This window comes from Colias croceus, chromosome 16, assembly GCF_905220415.1.
Source record: "Colias croceus chromosome 16, ilColCroc2.1".
NCBI lineage: Eukaryota > Metazoa > Arthropoda > Insecta > Lepidoptera > Pieridae > Colias > Colias croceus.
In genome coordinates this window covers 953,470-972,707 of record NC_059552.1, presented here as the reverse complement: position 1 = coordinate 972,707, position 19,238 = coordinate 953,470, and the positions used below count along the sequence as shown (strand labels likewise).

The window sequence follows — 19,238 nt, the reverse complement described above, 5'->3', positions numbered from 1 at the left end:
TCGCTTCATTTAGTTTGAAGTTTGAAGCGTTTAGCGTTTGAAGCGATATGATTGGTTCTTTACAAACACATTCCTCGCTACACATCTCCGCACGTAATTGGTGGAAAAGCACCCTTCTTCTTCATCATTCTTCATATTATATCTGTCCTTGTCTATTCTTCATCAGTTCCCATAACATCTCCCTCATCTTCCACGTCTGTTGTGGTGGCTGTATCTGGTGCTGTGGAGGCACCTGATGCTGGGACACTCCCTCCATCTGTCTGGTCATCTGGAAGTTCTGAAGCATTATCACATATTATTATGACACGTTCCTTTGTAATGCCGCATGCCACATTCTTGTATATGATCGTCATCCTTATTCTATTAACATTATCTGTATTATTTAAGTGTTATTGATGTTGTAGGGTCTATATAGGTCAAAATGTTGATCAAATTACTTGAAACCTAACTATATCCTTTTTTAGGTCAGATAATATCAATTTACAGTTACAGCTGTAAAAAATTTAGGAATTATAGAGACATAATTACTAACTATACATACTAAGAAAATAGCTCAATTATAATACAAACTAAAACACATAGTAAAATGATTATCCAAATGTGGTTAAATTCTCTGATCCTGCGGTTTTAATGAGTAATATACCTTATTGCTTATGTATTTAGATTGAATTGAATAGAAATATATAAAAGTGTGAATTGAAAATTGCTATACTATTGTAGAGTAATTCTTTTAGCTTTATCATGGAGGATAAAATATAACATTATTAATAATACTAGTCTAGTTCTAATTATATGCATGCGTTATTTTTTCTTGTAATAATAACTAACTACTTACTATCATAGTGAAATATCTTATTATGGGGAAGAAATCTCTAGCCAGTTAGAGTATAAGTTTAATTATATCTAAACAACCTGGAATGTCTTCGGGAACTTCATGTTCTTCTTCAGCTGGTTCAACCGTTTTCACCACTTCATCTTCAGCGATCGTCACATCGGGTATGATTTCTGGTGGAACCTGTTTGAGAAACATGGTGGTTTAATGAGTAATATACCACAGATCTAACCTGTACTAACTACTATACGTTAGGTACCTACAGATAAACGAAGGCAAGGTTTCGATATATCGAAATATTGGAACGTGTTAAAAAATTAAAAAATCACATATTATAAGTACTTAGGTACTTAATCAAAATTAAAAAAAAACAAACTGTGGCTTTTAGACACGAACAAGGTATAGGTACAGGGTGTAATCGTTAAGTGTGCAAAAGCGATTATTCCGTAACTCTAATGAGTAAAAATGTTTAAAAATAAAACGAGAAATATCCAAAAATGTTACATTAAACGCTCCCATACATTTTGTATTCATAGCAGATTTTCGAAATGATGTTGTATTGCACAATGAGGAGCTCTATTTAAAGTTTCTAAATGAACTTCCCTTTAAATTTGTGAATTAATTAAAGCAGAAAACAAAAAAAAAGAAAAAAAAGCTAAAATCTTTCATATTAAATGTTTAAGGGATATTCATATTTCATACTAAATGTATGGGAGGGATTTAAGATTTTTTTTATTTCTCGATTTATTTGTAAAAATTTATTACGGCCATTTGACTCATTAGGTTAAGTACTTTCGATATCAGTTTATAGTTTTTTTGTTATCTGTAATAGTTACGGAAAAATCGCCTGTGCACACTTAACGATTACACCCTGTATAATAATATGGTATTTACTAATTTATAGATCAATAGATGGATGTTTTTTATCGAGTTTATTACGAGTATAATATTTTACTACGTTTTCCTGTGTTGTCAACAAGGAAATACAACAAATACGAAATACATATAATTATGAAAAGTCAAAAGTACTACTTCATAAGGTAAATTTTAAAATTATGACTTGTTCCATTTAAATACAAGGATAGATTGATATTTAATTGTTGCTTCATTCATATAAAAAACGATAAAGCGATAAATTTTAAACTGATTTTGTAAACAAATTGAGGCAACATTTACGTAGTTGTAGGTCTTTTATAATTCTTATCTTAGACGTTGATTTTCCCAAAATGTTAAACAATGTACGACTTTAGAAATAGACTCTAGTAAATAATAATGAAGTGTGAAGTATTCGACGATTATCTAAAAATTACGTTATTCTTATTCATTGTGTAGGAAAAAAAATATGATTACTTCTTGATAGAGTTTAATGTAAAGGCTCTAATGTATTAAGAAATATTAAATAGTTAGTACATTTGCATTAATTATGATAAGTATATACCTATAATCAATGAACGAAGTTACACAAGTGGAGTTATTATAACTGCGTTAAAAACAACCGACAGACAAAAATGCTCATAAAATAAAAACTACTGGGCCTATCCGAATAAATTTTTATGGAACCAATTCGACACCATCCCGCATCGAACAAAAAAAGAATCACGTAAATCGGTTCAGAAACCTCGAAGTAATCGGTGTACATACATAAAAAAATCATACTGGCCGAATTGATAACCTCCTTTTTTTTGAAGTTGGTTAAAAGGTGAAACTTTATATCATACATAGTTACCTCGGAAAATGATATCTTGTGCATGGACAGTTCCACAGGGGTTAGCGCTGCTTTGCTGGGTGGTTGGATAGCTGGTGATAATCTCTGAATACCTGTTTGGAAAAAAAATATTAATTAAAGCAATTTTATTATAGCGAAAAAATACAAATGATATAGTAATTTGTCAGAACAGTAAATACTTAATCAATATTTTCTAAAATTCCAAATTTACTTACCACGCGGTGGAATTTTTGAGAAAGTTTAGGTAATCACAAAAATATTAAAATTACGATTATCTTCCTGATAACTCAGTAGATATACCTATAACTTAGTATACAGGGTGTAATCGTTAAGTGTGCACAGACGATTTTTCCGTAAGTATTACAGATAACAAAAAACTTTAAACTGATATCGAAAGTACTTAACCTAATGAATAAAAATCCGGAAAATATCCGGAAAATGCGTGAAAATGTCCGGGAAAAGCGTGGAAATGCCACTTCAAATTTGCGAATAAAGCAGAAAACCAAAAAAAGAAAAAGATAGCCAAAATCTTTCATATTAAATGTATACGGGATATTCATATTTCATACTTAATGTATGGGACGGTTTAAAGATAATTTTTTTGATATTTCTCGATTTATTTTTAAAAATTTATTACGGCCATTTTACTCATTAGGTTAAGTACTTTCGATTATCGATATCAGTTTAAAGTTTTTTTTATCTGTAATACTTACGGAAAATCGCCTGTGCACACTTAACGATTACACCCTGTATAGGTAATACCAAGAAATAATTAATTAAATTTTCAAACTCACTCCTATTGAGAGTTACATACCTACAACATAATTATTTAACGTGAGATAGTTTAGTTTGAGTTTTTCCCAGATAAGGTTTGACGTCCTCCTCACAAAAAGGATAAGCAGTAGGTGAGCACTTTTTCCTTAGTCTGTGCGGGTCAATTAACTTACACTTATTACGTAGGTATATAGATGATATTTTTTGCTCTTCCTACCTCATAATATAATACATACGTAGTATAGGTAGGTACCTATACCGTAGTAGGTACTACGTGTAATAAAAACGGGGTGTATTATCCTGCTTATAGGTCGTTCGAAACAATGTAAATAGATATTGTTATGCTGATAGATACCTATAAACTATTCTAGTACTTTTGGAGTTCATCTTAATATTTTCTAATAGTCCTTTATTACATTTACGTTCTTATATTATCATTACTTTTTCACGAGCAAATAAATTACAAATTTACCTGCGGGCTAAACTTAAATTGATAAAATACATCCTAAAACGCAAGATTTTTAATAAAAGTGAAATATCAGGCACATTCCACCTAGGTATATTATATATGTTAATCAAGTTCTATATTACAAATCAATAGATTTTTTATCAACAATAAGAGCTAGCGCGCAAGAGCAACTTTTGTCTCCGCAACTATTTTGTCTCTCCCATCAACTCTATGGGGAGTTCCGTCGCTACTTGCGCGCATGGAGTTGATGGGAGAGACAAAATACCTCACCGGCACGGAATCTTGGCCACTTACAAATTTGCCGATAAAAAAAGTTTGGAGTGTTTTTCACGATTTTTTTGTATGCAGATATGTTAACATATTATTTGTTTAATTTTTTGGTAAGAAATCATTAAGTTTAAGAATAATCTATTACCACTTTTTAAGAGTTTCTCGAAATTTGTGTTTTGTGCGGTTAAGCCGAAGTTACTAATTGTTCGTTTTAAACTTTTTTCGATATCGTTTATGCCGTTTTAAGATATTGTTAGTGTTGTACTGTAGTCAATGATCATAACAAACAATAAAAAATGCCGTTAAAATCTGAACAACATGCTCAGGCCATCACAATGTTAGACCAATTACTGCCGCAACATAAAGTACCTAATGTACAGTACATACCACGTTCAGCGATGCACTGTGCATGGAGGAGATACCAGGAGACTGGCAGCTACACGTGCAGAGCAGAAAATGAAGGCGTGAGGTGCATATCAGCTCGAGAAGACCCCTTTATTGTTCAAGAGATACTCAGAAATGGCTTTCTGACAGTTTTTGAGATACGCCAACGGCTTTAAAACACCAGGATAATAAATGTGAGTGAGCAATCGGTGAGAAGACCAATGAAGGAAGTTAATTTGAAGGTTTGCAGACCAGCACGCCGACCAGAACTCCTCATATATCACAGAGAAGCACGTCTTCGTTTTGCACGAGAACATGAAAACTGGACCCACGTCCAGTGCGTTCGTAAAGTGTTCGCAGATGACTGCTAAGTCACTTTACGAGCTTCTGATAGCCAAGAGTCAGTATAGAGGACACGAGAAGAGAGGTTTTCACCCATCACCACACTCAAATTGCGATTATTCATAGAGGGTCAATAATGGTATGCGGAGGTATAAGTTCTGATGCTCGCACGGAGTTAGTTATCGTAGATAATGGCTTAAATTTGATCAGGTATATTGAGGAAATTCTCCAGGAACATGTTCAGCCCTATTACAGGTTTATCAGTGAAGAAAATTTGCTACTAATACACTTTAACGCACGTCCGCGTGTCGTACGATGCGTATAAGAGTACCTTCAAGGGGTTATTATTGAAAAATTGGAGTGTCCAGCTCGTAGCCCGGATCTTAATCCAATAGAACACACCTGTGACATGCTTATAAGAAACATAAAGTTCGATTCCAACCCAGCACCAATGTAAGATGAGCTTAGAAATACAGCTGGGGCCGTTTGGTACACTATAGCTCAAGTGGACATCAAAAATGTCTTCTAGAGTATGCCAGACTGGATGCAAACATTGTTTAAAGCAAGAGAAGGAAACACCCTATATTAAAAGGTTCAAATTTTTTTTGTGGAAACGTTATTTCTAATTTTTGTGCATTTTTAAGAAATCATTTAAATTTCACAGGAAAAGCGTAAATTGTTGTTTAATTCATATCTACGCGGTAGTACTTCTTATAAACTTCCAATTATTACTAAAAGTTAGTAAAAACATTAAAGAAACTAGTTTTGATAAAATTTTTATTGAATTTTGTAGTAGAAAATAAATAGTGTTATTTTACGCAAAAATTTGCAGTGGCCAAGTTTCCGTGCCGGTGAGTGTAGTTGCGGAGAAAAAAGTTGCTCTTGCGCGCTAGCTCCAACACAACAACTACTACAATAGACCAGTACCACAGTATAAAATTATACTAATAGCACACCCCGGACACTCCATACCAAATTATAGTTTTGACAGTCACACTGTAGAGACTGCAAATGTGTGTGTAAACTCTTTGGTTGGCACATTTGTGACTAGCGTAAAAAAAAATTCGCGTTTTTCTGATGAAATACATCCGTAAACAGCACAATATCTAACCATTTTCTACGAAAAACGATAATCACAAATCCAAAATAATAAAATTGCTTTAAGTCAATTTGATTAATGTTGTCAATCTTCGTTGCGTTTCGTCTAAAGACGTCGTTGGTATCGTCCTTGCGGGGAAATGGGTACCATAACATGTCTGATCGTGCGGGGTGAGGTAAGTGTTTAATTTTGGCGGGAGGCGGAGAGTGTCCGTTCTGTAGCGTTTAGCTACTATTATGTATTCTGTGCTAATAGTATAAAATTACACTATGGTAATAAGCTACCTTCAGAAATGGTACTAGGTGCTGCGCTCGGCACGCGGCTTTCTCTCGGTCTATCCGAGATCCTGCTCAATCGTCCTACAGAGCCCACATCATCATCATCAGCCACATGGGTGATGGTCAGCATTGGATCGTAGGGCAGACCCAGCTTCTTTGTAGCGTGCTCTCCGAACATAGCGTGAACGTCGTCTTTGGGCACTTTAATTTTCTGAAAATGTTTACGATTTTTTCCATGTTAGAGCAATCAAAGGGGCAGATGGGCCACCTGATGTTAAGTGGTCACTATCACCCATAAACACTGGTTGTGTTATACTTATAGGTGCTTTGCCGGCCTTTTAATGATAAATACGCTCTTTTCTTAAGGGCCTAATGCCGTTATCTATACCCATGTCTATACTAATATTTTAAAGCTGAAAAGTTGGTTTGTTTGAATGCGATAATCTCAGGAACTACTGGTCCGATTTGAAAAATTCTTTCGGTGTTAGATAGCCCATTTATAGAGGAAGGCTTTAGGGCATAACACACAATCATCACGCTAAGACCAACAGGTGCGGAGCAATGCGGATGAAACCGCGGGGCACAGCTAGTACCAAATAATCACAAAAATAACTAATTTTCTAACTCAATATAAATAACTACATTCCTTGATCGCTAGTCATTCAATCAATCAGCAGATTTAACCAGATGGTACATATTTGTAGCAAAAATCAAACACCTACATGACGCCAAAGGGAATATAATATAGGGCAATATATTACAGCAACGACTAATTACTATGTCTATCGCAATATCCTTTAATGTATTAGGTGCTTATTTGGCCCTATTAGTGACAGAAATGACGTCTTTATACACGTAAATCCCAAATACTGGAGCGATCTACTACGCATTCCTTAATTCAATAATTTTCCTCATTCTAGGGGTTTATGTCATTTTAACAAAATGGGAATTGAAATGTGTTAAATTTGCCTGACCTTTTACAGTATAAGATTAGGCTATGAATTAATTCGATCAATAATTAATTGGTTCGTTGTACGTCACATAGACTAGGACCGGTTTTATTTGAAATACAGCTGTTATATGCTCGGGTTTTTTCTTGATTGTTTTTATATTGTACAAAATTTGAATATCTGTTTGGTGTAATTGTTGCAGCATCATCTTAATTTACGGTCGACTTCTATATTTGTAAAATATTTTTTCCTCTACATAATGTAATAAATTATTTTATGTTTATATTTTTTTATTATCAGTATTTTCAAGAAATGGCTCTTCATGGCTCAAAAATTGACGTTATGCGTTTTATAGGTAATTAAAAAGAGAAATACTGATCTTTTAATTTATTTTTTTAATTGTTTGCCTAACAATCAACTTTCAATATACCTACATGAAAATTGTTTGGATTCATTCAAGACATTAAAAAACAGTGTCACGTATTTTACGTGTTGTTATGGAGGCGCCAAAATAAACTGCGAAAGTACCTACACACTTCACGCTCGTAGTGTCAATGAAAACAATGCGTGAATTAATAAAAAAATACCCAAAAATAGGTACTTATGTGCTTAGACTGCATTTGGGACCATTAAATAATGTTAATTTTGATTAAAAGATGTATAGATACCCAAATGTTAGCAAAAACACCATTACAAAATACCTACACACGAGCAGTTTCCTATGGGTGCGTTCTGGCTATGTATAGAATGGAAAGACGCCTCACTAGTCACTTTAGGTATATTATATACCTAGGTACCTACTATTGAATAAGAAGCCAAGTGATTTTATTAGTCTACTAAAATATATAGGAAAATAAATGTGCTAAAATTCTACATTCTACATTCTACTAAAACTCTAATTCTATTCTATTTCTATTATCATCACCTCATCGATTAAGTAAGTCAACATACAGAATAAATTAAATTTATGCAAGTGAAGCTGAGGGAAAAGCTAAGCCTATAAAAAATTTCTGCCTCGATTCCATAGGTACCAAGAAATTATGGAGGTAAGCACATGAAAATAATGTGACGCGTGCCCGTAACCTTCATTTCGCGATAGTTTTAATCAAGAAGCTTATATCTTATACACTGGAGATTTCGGTATGAACATTTGACGTGTAACAAGAAAATTGTTGTGTTTTATCACTTTCACACCTAACTTGGTATTGCCACTGTTAATACGAAGTTTTCCCAAGGCTACTATGTATGCCGTAATATTCTGTGCAAAAGGTTAGTTTTTGTACATGAGTTTGTTGATAAATTGCCAACAACGTCATTCAGAAGCATTGTTGGATGAGACAATTATTATTTCTGCTAAATAAAATAAGTATCGGACCAATTATTAAAAAGCGATACTCCCTGATTATGGGTAGTTACCATAATAAAATTGTAGCAACTCTCACTTTGACAATATGGCATAAGTGTCAAAAAAATTGCGTCGCTTCGAATATTTAAGTTAATATTGTTGCGTATTTAATAAATATTTTCCGAATATAAATAATGTATTGCATTGTGAAAAATTGCAGAAGTGTTTGGACACCAAATTCTGGCATAGAATTTCACAGGCAAGTGTATATTTACGTTATTTACAATATTCCTCAATACTGCTGCATTTACCTGTTAAGAATCATTTCAATGGCAAAAATTGTAAAATCATTTTAGAAAGCAGTCATGTTAAATTTGTTATTTTCCTAATACTTTATCATTTTTCAACAAGTTTTCAATAAACAAAATTAACAAGTAAGGTAACCATGATGACGAGTTTTTATGGATAGTGAAGAGAATATATTGTAATAACAATATTATGATGAAATTTAGAACACCATTTTCAAGATTTTTACTAGTAATGAAACAACACTCGACATCGGTATTGCACTCATAATATGTAATTCTAAGATTGTTCGTTTTTACATTGAAATTTATACTTTTTTAACTTACCTCATATTTTTTGTTTTAGGTATTTCAGCTTTCCAAAAAGGAAAATAAAAAGAAATATATACGTGCCCATCAAGGGTAAAATTACTGAGGATTACGACCCCGAAAAAAATACCTTTTGAAAAATAAACTTAGTTGTGCAAGGCGTTTATTATAAACAGTTTTTCTTTAGTGATTTTGGCTTGAAATTGACCCGTCGAAGCAACGCGTTTAAAAAGAAAGATCTGAGTAGCTTACAATTTGGTAAACAGCATCTGATGCAAAACACAACTTTCCTCTATTTACAAAGGATGTTAATGCTATATATCGGTTCATATCCAGGCTTTGTAGCCAAGAGTTATTTAAAACTATCATTCTATACCAATTAAAATTGTATGTACCTATAAAGTATGGCCAGTAATATTATAATACAAATAATACTGTTAAAAATATATGTCGTTATTATTTATAGACCATGATTTTTAGTTTTTTCTATTTCGAAAAATCCTGAATATACAAACCAGTGTGGTCACCCACAGAAAGAGACAAAAAACAACACTGACGTCATTCAAGGTTATATTTTCTTGTGACAAGTCAATGGTCATAGTGCAATCTCCAGTGTATTAGATATAAGCTTCTTGGTTTTAATAAACATAAAGAGCACATCATTACGTTTATTAATATTTATTTTATATTCACATTTAAAAATTGTTCAATTGAAGGGCATTTTAAGATTTTTTTATCACATTCATCTGTTATTTCATCCCCAAAACTACGAGAGAAAATTTATTTACAATTATCATGTTGTCTTACATCAGTTCAATTATTATGAATGGATGGCCTTTCACGACTCACGATATTATATTATGCATGCTCTACCTTATCAGCATGTTTAAAATAATGTTTAAAAATGGAACCCAAACAATCTGCTCATCGATTTAAAATAAAACAACAGTCTCAACAGATCCCGCGATAATGAATATAGGTACTATCTCTGTACGATTCTTAAAAATGTATCTATTAATTACGCGGGCGTGCAGATTTTTACGTCATGTTACAATTTACAACATTTATTGTCATTTAACGTACAAAAGTTGTACTATGTGAATCACAAGCACACCACGCTATTTAAAAGCATTTGGAGGCAACCGCAATTGTCAAAGCCAGTCAGGCACTCGTGGTAGGATGGCGCTTAAGCGGCTCGCGTTGTTTTCCTTGTATTTTATCCTCGTTAGTTGTGACGAGGATAGCGCGTGTAAAATCGAGAAAGACATAGAGTATCTAAAACTATTGTGGGACAGGCTAGCCTTAATGGAAAGTAATGAGAAGTATTCCACTCTGCCGGGAGAGTTGTCGCCGCTAGTGACGTGCCCGAAACACAGACCAAAGCGATACAATGATGACAGCCCAAACGTCATACCGGACCCTTTGAAAAGAGCTAGTTTAAAGTTTGGCAGGAAAAACTGCCCTTTGCACTATATACGATTCAGTGGAATATGCGTAAAGGAGTCGACATTGCATTAGAATAATTTTGATCCCTATAACATGGAGTTAGTTGGAAAATGTGGAACATTTTAAATGCTGCACCGTGTGGTGCCTTCATGGAGCTACAGTGAACTGGAAACCTTCTAATATGAGATTGGTGACTGGTGAACACGGAAATATGAGCTCACATTAAATTTAATCAGTGTTTAAAAAAGTCGTATGAACGTAGTGTCCGGGACAAATGTCCGTAAAGTCTGTCTGTCTTCAATAGACTCAATTTTTTTCAAAAATATTTTTTCTATTACTCAATTTTTTTAAATCTCTGAAGTTATTAGCATTTGTACGTATATTTTTCTGCCAGCCTACTGGAAGAGTGAATAACTTGTAAATAACGTACTAGACAGTACCTATTTGATTGCGTCGCGTAAGTTATGTGTTATGTCTTTGAATGAATAAATGAATTTAAATACTTTTAAATTTAAATTATCAAATTGAACTTGACACAATAAGTTAATTTACAATCTAAGTGATGAATCTCTGCAAAGTCAAATTTAAATGTAACTTTTTCTTGCCGTCGTCTCTGTAACATTTTTTTTTTAATATTAATTTATATAGGCACAGGTATTGAACTATTGAACCTGTAGCAACCGAGGCTGTATTTAGATTTAAGTTAAAAAGTGGTTGTGTACAGCTACTGCAACTAATTTATATATTTACTAGCTTACCACCCGCGGCTTCGCCTGCTTTTTCAACGATTTGAGATTTAAACTATCCTATCTCTCAAGTTGGATCGAACTGCACATGGTGTGCGAATTTTATTATAATCGGTTAAGTGGTTTAGGAGTCCATTGAGGACAAACATTGTGACACGAGATTTATATATATTAAGATTGAATACTAAGTAGGTATAGTTAAATTATTTTTATAATAAAATGACTCTCATTTTAGCACAATATTTTTAGGTTGTATATTGGAAAACTATTGCTGTCTCGGCCATGTTAAATCTACATTTTTGTATACAATTTTGTCTAAATTACAATCCATTGTTTATGTTAACTTTGTTAGAAGTCATCCAATAGGTACTACCTATATAATATTATCTTCTAGTCGAACATTGATATTATACGTACTTTCCGCCCGCGACTTCGCCCGCGTTTTCAAAGAAAACCCCGCATAGTTCCCGTTCCCGTGGGATTTCCGGGATAAAACCTATCCTATGTGTTAATCCAAGCTACCTTTAATATGTATGCTTAATTTCATTGTAATCGGATCAGTAGTATTTGCATGAAAGAGTAACACACACACATCCTCACAAACTTTCGCATTTATAATATTAGTAGGAAGGATAGTATGATAGGATAGGATAGGATTTTCTTATGTACCTAAGTTTATTTTTAATAAAAAAAATTAGATATTTTTCTTGTGTTTCTTCTTTAAATCCTCTCCTTTACTAAAAGAAGCTATGTATGTACAAATATAGAAACAATAAATCGTCAATTTATTACAATCAAAATTACTTTAATAGTAAAAAATTTCAAGAAGCTATAAAGACGACCCATTGCGCATAATATATAGAACCCTATATTTTGCTGACTTGCAAAACTTTGTTCTGTGATATATTATAAAATCCCTTGCTTTAAATTTTTTTGACATATTACGGAAAAATATAGATAGGTATAGTGTGACACGAAAATTGCATGCATAAAACGATATACCTAACTAGATTTAAATTCTTTTTGTCATGAATTCATGATTATTCTATTGTTATAGGAAACTAACAACGAATAATTAATTTATCTGAAATAAACGCCTCTCATTAATGAATATATTACGTTCTTACAATCTAAAGGGAATAAGTTGTTTGAGGAAAATTATTCCAATGCGTTTTTGAATGACATTATCTTACTATGAATTACTGCGATCATAAATAAATAATTTAGATACTGTATACCTATATATTTCTTTGTAACATGAATAAATATTCAGAGTAGTGTTGCCCAAATGCAAGAACAAGACGAGACTTAGCCAGTCTTGGTCTTGGTCTTGCGCCAATACACCTGGTCTTGGTCTTGGTCTTGGTCTTGCGCTCCCAGTCTTGGTCTTGGTCTTGGTCTTGCAGCAAGAGTCTTGCAAGTCTTGCAATTACCTATTAGTCTATTACTATTTATTAAAGTTTACTTTAAATCTTCAAGCAGATTAATAAATAACTGAAGATTTGATAAGAAATTCGAAAAATCAACTGACCTATATGTCGTTTTCCATGGAATTAACTGTTTCTTAATAAACATTTATGATTTAAACATTTGTTTTTTTTTCCATTTAAGCTTACATTTGCTAAAACATGTAAAAAACAAATTAATTACAATAACTTGACTGTATTTTAAAGAACAATACTTATCTGTTTAGAAAGAGATTGAACCCTCAACTTATAAGAAATTTAATAAAAGAGTTTTACGATTTATCATTTATTTGAATAAAAAAAACATATAAGTAATCAATATATACTTACTAGAATGAATTAATATGACATCTACTACCTATCCTTACCATTTTATCCTAATCATAATACTACTTGCGTGATCAGTATAACGTATTCATTTTCATTCTAAGCACTCTGAAACTTATTTATTCTATGGAACACCTGTAGGTACGCCCTATGGCGGCAATCAAATAGTGTCAAATGTTATTACTCCATTGAAAAGTTACATTTGGGGTTGCATTTCTTAGAGGACGCAATTTTATTTTTTTGATGTGTAGAGGGGGTTAGTGTGAAGCTATCACCAAGTTTGTGGGGTCGCCACCCTTGTCCAACGGCCGCCATCTTGAAAATAGCAGAAGATATGGTTTATACGATATATCTCTTAAACTGTTTATCCGATAAAAACAATTTGGTAACATTATTTGTTGCAAATTAAATTCTCTACAATTTTGGTCCAGTAACTTTTTGTCGTAGAACTATAAATAAAAAAGTTATAAGGGAAAATGTTCAGATAATAGAGATATTTATATTTTTCAATAAAACTTTTTTTTATCATTTTATGAAGAAATGATATCAGACCATTTTTGTAGATTTTTTTTCGAGGAATAACTTTTACATACAACATTTTTTCATAAAGTCAATAGCTAAGGTTTTAAAGCGCTCCAAAATTAGTACTATTTTTCAGTACTCTTAGCTATACGTTATACATATAATATTATGCTATACGTTATACATACTTATCATTATTTGTCTTCAGTAATTGTTTTTTTTTTGTTATTATAATATTTTTATTAATTAATTTTGCAATATTATTAATAATTAATTATTGACTCTTTTCCCCACCACCCAGGAGGTAGAGTCTGGAAGCACGTTTTTTTTTACGTCGAAAAGCAGGGCTGAAATGTTCTGTTCTTGCAGTGCTGCATGGGAAAAGAGCCAATAGCCAATATATGTATAGTTAAGAGTACTGAAAAATAGTACTCACTTCAGACCGCTGTAAAATCTTAGCTATTGACGTAATGAAAAAATGTTGTATGTAAAAGTTGTTCCTAATCTAATTTCTGAACATTTTCGCTTATAAATTTTTTATTTATAGTTCTACAACAAAAAGTTACTGGACCAAAGTTGTAGAGAATTTAATTTGCAACAAATAATGTTAACACATTTTTTTATCAGATAAATAGTTTAAGAGATATATCGTAAAAACCATTTCAACCACTATTTTCAAGATGGCGGCCGTGGGACAAGGGTGGCGACCCCACAAACTTGGTTTTAGCTTCACATTGAACCCCCCTACACATCCAAAAAATAAAATTGCGTCCTCTAAAAAATGCAAGGTTAGGCCAAAAAAATGTAACATTTCAATGGACTATATGATTTCGGCGTGGCGGCCACGATTGTTTTAGATTTCAAAAGAAGCCGCCAAGTTTTTCGGAAGTACATGTATCATAACTATGTACTTCCGAAAAGCGGCAAATTTCTTTGAGAAGTAAGTACAAAACCTTTGATGCCGCATTATCAAAGTGCCGATGGTTAAAACATAACTATGCATGCACTCAGTTTGATTTTAATAGATATTTTTTTTATTCGCTATGTTTATGGTAGTAATGCGCATAGGTCCAGTTTTTCATATTCTTTGATACAGTTTTTTGCGTCTCATAGAATTCCTAAGCGTACCTACCGATACACCGAACTGTTACACCTAACTACTCAGTGAAATAGCGCTAAGTCCTAGCTGCAAGACGCAAGAGTCTTGCAGGCTATGTCTTGTTCTTGCTCAAGTCTTGCACGGTCAGTCTTGGTCTTGGTCTTGCTAAATATACGCGGTCTTGTTCTTGGTCTTGGTCTTGCAAAAACGCAAGACGCAAGACCAAGACTGCAAGACCAAGACTGAATTTGGGCAACACTAATTCAGAGGTGATTGGTTTCTTCTAAAAAATATGATAAATTTTAAAATTATGGTTAGCACTTAGCACTCGCAGCTAGGTACATTAAAATATAGTTTTTCTTCAAAATCAATAGGTAACTACCTAGGTACTAACATTTTATTCGAAGGTAATGTTGACTTGAATCATGCTTGAATATTAATTATGAAAATTTGGCCTAAATTATGTAATTTATCAAAAGTAGGCAATATGTTAAACCTTCATGTTTTATTTGTTTATACCTATTTAATGTTTTGATACTTACGCTAGAGTCTTGAATCTAATAAAAAAAATAAAAACAAAGACTCGTATTTGTTTCTATTATAAATTTGTATACAAAAACGGGTTTTCCCCGCCGCAGAATGTCTCAAATTACGTACCTACGGCCTACCTACCTTCTTATTTTTATTAGTCCATGATACTAGCTACGTTACTGCATACGTTAGCAAAATCGGGAAATAAAGCTCGAATTTTGTACAGTAACGGCAGTCAGTCATCTTAATTCTTAGCCTTCTTTTAAAATTAAAAAAAGACATTTTATTTGGGCCCTATGACGCGGGAAATCTTAAAATTTTAATATTTCCCGCGTCATAGAAGTCATTAGTACAATCATTAACAAAACACAAAACATAAACTTGTGAATAAAATACACATTAATTAAAGCAATCGCGTAGGAAGTGGTTTTAAAATAAGTTGAAAAACTTTTCCTTGTAATCTTTTCCTTTAGTATGCTAACTTTATGCTTTAAGATAATAGTAAAAACATACATATTTACTAGTGGTTCGCCCCGGCTTCGCCCGTGGTACCTACATGTTTTTAAACTATCCTATCTCTCAAGTTGGATCGAACTGCACATGGTGTGCGAATTTTATTATAATCGGTTAAGTGGTTTAGGAGTCCATTGAGGACAAACATTGTGACACGAGATTTATATATATTAAGATTAACCGACTTCAAAAAAGGAGGAGGTTATCAATACGGCCGGTATGTTTTTTTTATATGTATGTACACCGATTACTCCGAGGTTTCTGAACCGATTTACGTGATTCTTTTTTTGTTCGATGCAGGATGGTGTCGAATAATCGAATTGGTCCCATAAAAAATTTATTCGGATAGGCCCAATAGTTTTTTTTATTTTATGAGCATTTTTGTCTGTATAATTGTAAATGTTGCAAGTGCAAGTTTGAAGTCGATTGTTTTTAACGCAGTTATCACTTGTACTTAGTGCATTAAACCATGCTCTAAGTAAGTATTTATATATACCTAATGTGATAACTTTTATAAAAAAAAATCACATTATTTAAATATCTATGTTTTTACTATAATCATAATGCGTTTATTTTCGCAATGTCGCTCATTACATTTGTGAAATCTATCAATCGTAAGTTACCTAAGTACACATATTACGCAAAATTCAAGAATTTTAAATCCTACTAATATTATAAATGCGAAAGTTTGTATGGATGTATGGATGTCCATACATCCATACAAACGGTCATTAGCTGAACAAATTTTAAAGGATTTTCAAAATTATATTTTACTAGATTTCCGCCCGCGGCTTCGCCCGCGTTTTCAAAGAAAAACCCGCATAGTTCCCGTTCCCGTGGGATTTCCGGGATAAAACCTATCCTATGTGTTAATCCAAGTTACCGACTATATGTGTGCTAAATTTCATTCAAATCCATTCAGTAGTTTTTACGTGAAGGAGTAACAAACATCCATACATCCATACTTACAAACTTTCGCCTTTATAATAGTAGTAGGTGGTAGTAGGATAAGTTGGTATCTTATCAAATTTGACCGAAGCATAATAAGGGTATTTGGATATTTTACTATTTTATAATAATTTTTTACTCACAATTACAGGTCCCAATTCAATATTTCTAGAACCAGAGATATCTTGCGGAGGTCCTGGCAGGTCCACTTTAGGTCCAGCTTTTTTTGGCTTACGCTTCAAGTGGCTGAGAAGATTTCTTCGCAAATGATAGCCTCTATACGCCGCCTAGATAATAGAAGAATGAATAATTTATTGAATTTACCGTGAAATATCATCTGTTCTGTAGTCGAATTAAATTCCCATTAAAATCGAATTATATGTTCGAAAGCTCCGTTACTTTTATGCGAATAAACAGAAAAGCAATAACAGTAATGTAATAACAGACAAACGGACAAAAAAATTAGTCTTGAAATCGTGGAAATTACTTCCTACAAGTTATTTTGGAATGAGACACTTTTACACCATGTATTAAATTTATAATTAAGTGCTATTATTACGTATATATATTAAAGCAGGCATTAGTTTAGTCATTACCTGTATCTTCTGTGCAGCTCTGTTCATTTCTGTAAATGAGGGTTTTGTTCGTTTATAGATTTCCAAAGTACGTTCTGCTGCTATCTCCCACGGCTCCTCGGGTCGATTTTTCAAAGACTAGAACAAGTCATATTAATTTTCGTTATGTTTTACGTATTATTTTCGTACTTATGTCGTTCAATAGAAAATCTATTGTGTCGTGGTCAGATCGGGCCGCTCGGGGCTCAATGGGTTAATATTACATTATAATAGAATATACAATAAAAATTCAGAATTTCTACTAGTTAATCTATGGCAATAATATTATGCCTACATGCCTACTTTAATGATTAATCACTGAAAAATTGCACTAATTCCTTATGGTAAAACCGCTGGGTAAAACCAGTGTTGTTACTATGTCAAATTCTACCTTTTCTAATGTCTTCTTTCGATACCAATAATCTCGATACGCATTTCTAGCGACTTGGCACACTTGAGAGGCCTTCGCTTCGTCCAAAGCGGATCTTGTTAATATTTTTTTCATAATTTGCATCTCTTTTATTTTCTCTAAAAACATGCAAAAATATTATTCTAATGCATTTTGACTTAAAATTATTAGCTTTGATAAATAAATTACAATGGCAGGAATCACTGAGGAAACAATATAATAGGAGATAATATTAATAAACACTTCGTCCATAAGGTTAATAATTAAGCAAAAATTTACACATTCATATAAAAATTAAAAAGATTTTTTTTAAGTTAACCTTTTCCCTCCACAGGTTCAAATTCCTCAATTTCTTCTTTTATTATCTGTGCTAATTCCTTCGCTTGTGTATCTGGCAACCCCAATTGTAACAGATGTTCTGACACCGACGGTCGACAGTCGCACAGATCATCAAGAATTTTGACAGCCATCACGCCGTGTTCCCGCGTAATTAGAAGAACGGATAGATAGTTTGCGATGAAGTCGAACATTCTGGATGGTTGTTCTCGTAATACCTAGATGAATGAATGATGAATAAATTTTGAGAAGATGTTTTATTTAATCATCATTATTACATAATATAAAATTCCAAATAATAAACGTTGTAAACGTCGAGGAAGATAAATAATCAATCATGCTGCAAATACGTTAAAGATTTAAAAATTTAGTGCAGAACAAAGTAAGTATGTTTGTAATTATCAATTTAGTCAATAATATCAATAATACTTCTCGTGAGATATCCGACATGAGTTCCTTCAATCCTTCGGGAACACTAAAAACATTTGAACAGCCGTGTTTCTGTAATAACTCGTTCATTTTCAATTTAGATAATTTCTGTAGTGTTGAGAAAAACTTTGTGAAAATTATGACAGATGGTTTGGCGTTGATAGATATTGTAAATTTTTTTTATAATTTGAGCGATTAAAAAAGGTATTAGTACCTACTTATGAGAAATTATGAAAATAAAAAAATTGGTTGTCTGTAAAGTCGGTTTACTGACGATAGTTGAACGTGACAACGTCCGATTGTGCTTCTTTGTCGCTCGTTCCGCGCTCTCGCTTGCACTTCAAGCCTTTACACGGAACGCCTCGGAGCGAGGTAACGCCGCATGATTCATGTTTTTTCGTGCGTGTACAAAAACTGTGGTAAAAACAATCGAGAAAAAATAAGCGATGCAATTGGAATAAGAGCTAGCGCCCTAAGAAGAAAATAACATGAGAGTTGAAGACAATACGAAACAATAAACTTCAGTTAATAATCATTAAGTAGACAAAAGACATTGATTTAAAATACTTTTGATGAGCAAAAATTACGTTGTAAAATGTTGCATAATGCTATTTTAGGCGTTACGATTGAAAAGATAAACTAAAAAAAGGTAATTTAAATAAAAATACATATTAATATTATGTTGACCATTGGAATTTGTACAAATATACCCAGTTCATATATATTATGAATCAGTTTATAATAATTTACCCAGTGGTTAGAACTTCAA

The 19,238-nt window shown here is 32.8% G+C and overlaps 1 protein-coding gene across 2 annotated transcripts; it reads right to left on the bottom strand.

Moving 5' to 3' along the window:
* Positions 1–78: 78 nt before the first annotated feature.
* LOC123698427 lies at positions 79–18,611 on the bottom strand. 2 transcript variants are annotated; one of them, XM_045645044.1, is made up of 9 exons: positions 18,470–18,611; positions 18,024–18,258; positions 17,687–17,823; positions 17,278–17,394; positions 16,825–16,968; positions 6,181–6,385; positions 2,559–2,650; positions 913–1,015; positions 79–277 (listed from the first exon to the last, which is right to left on the bottom strand). In XM_045645044.1, the coding sequence occupies exons 1-9, from the start codon at positions 18,557–18,559 to the stop codon at positions 153–155; spliced, it is 1,248 nt and encodes a 415-aa protein (XP_045501000.1). In that variant the 5' UTR covers positions 18,560–18,611; the 3' UTR covers positions 79–152. The 2 variants fall into 2 exon arrangements, with proteins under 2 accessions (XP_045501000.1, XP_045501001.1); XM_045645045.1 differs by having other exon boundaries at positions 79–268.
* Positions 18,612–19,238: the final 627 nt, after the last annotated feature.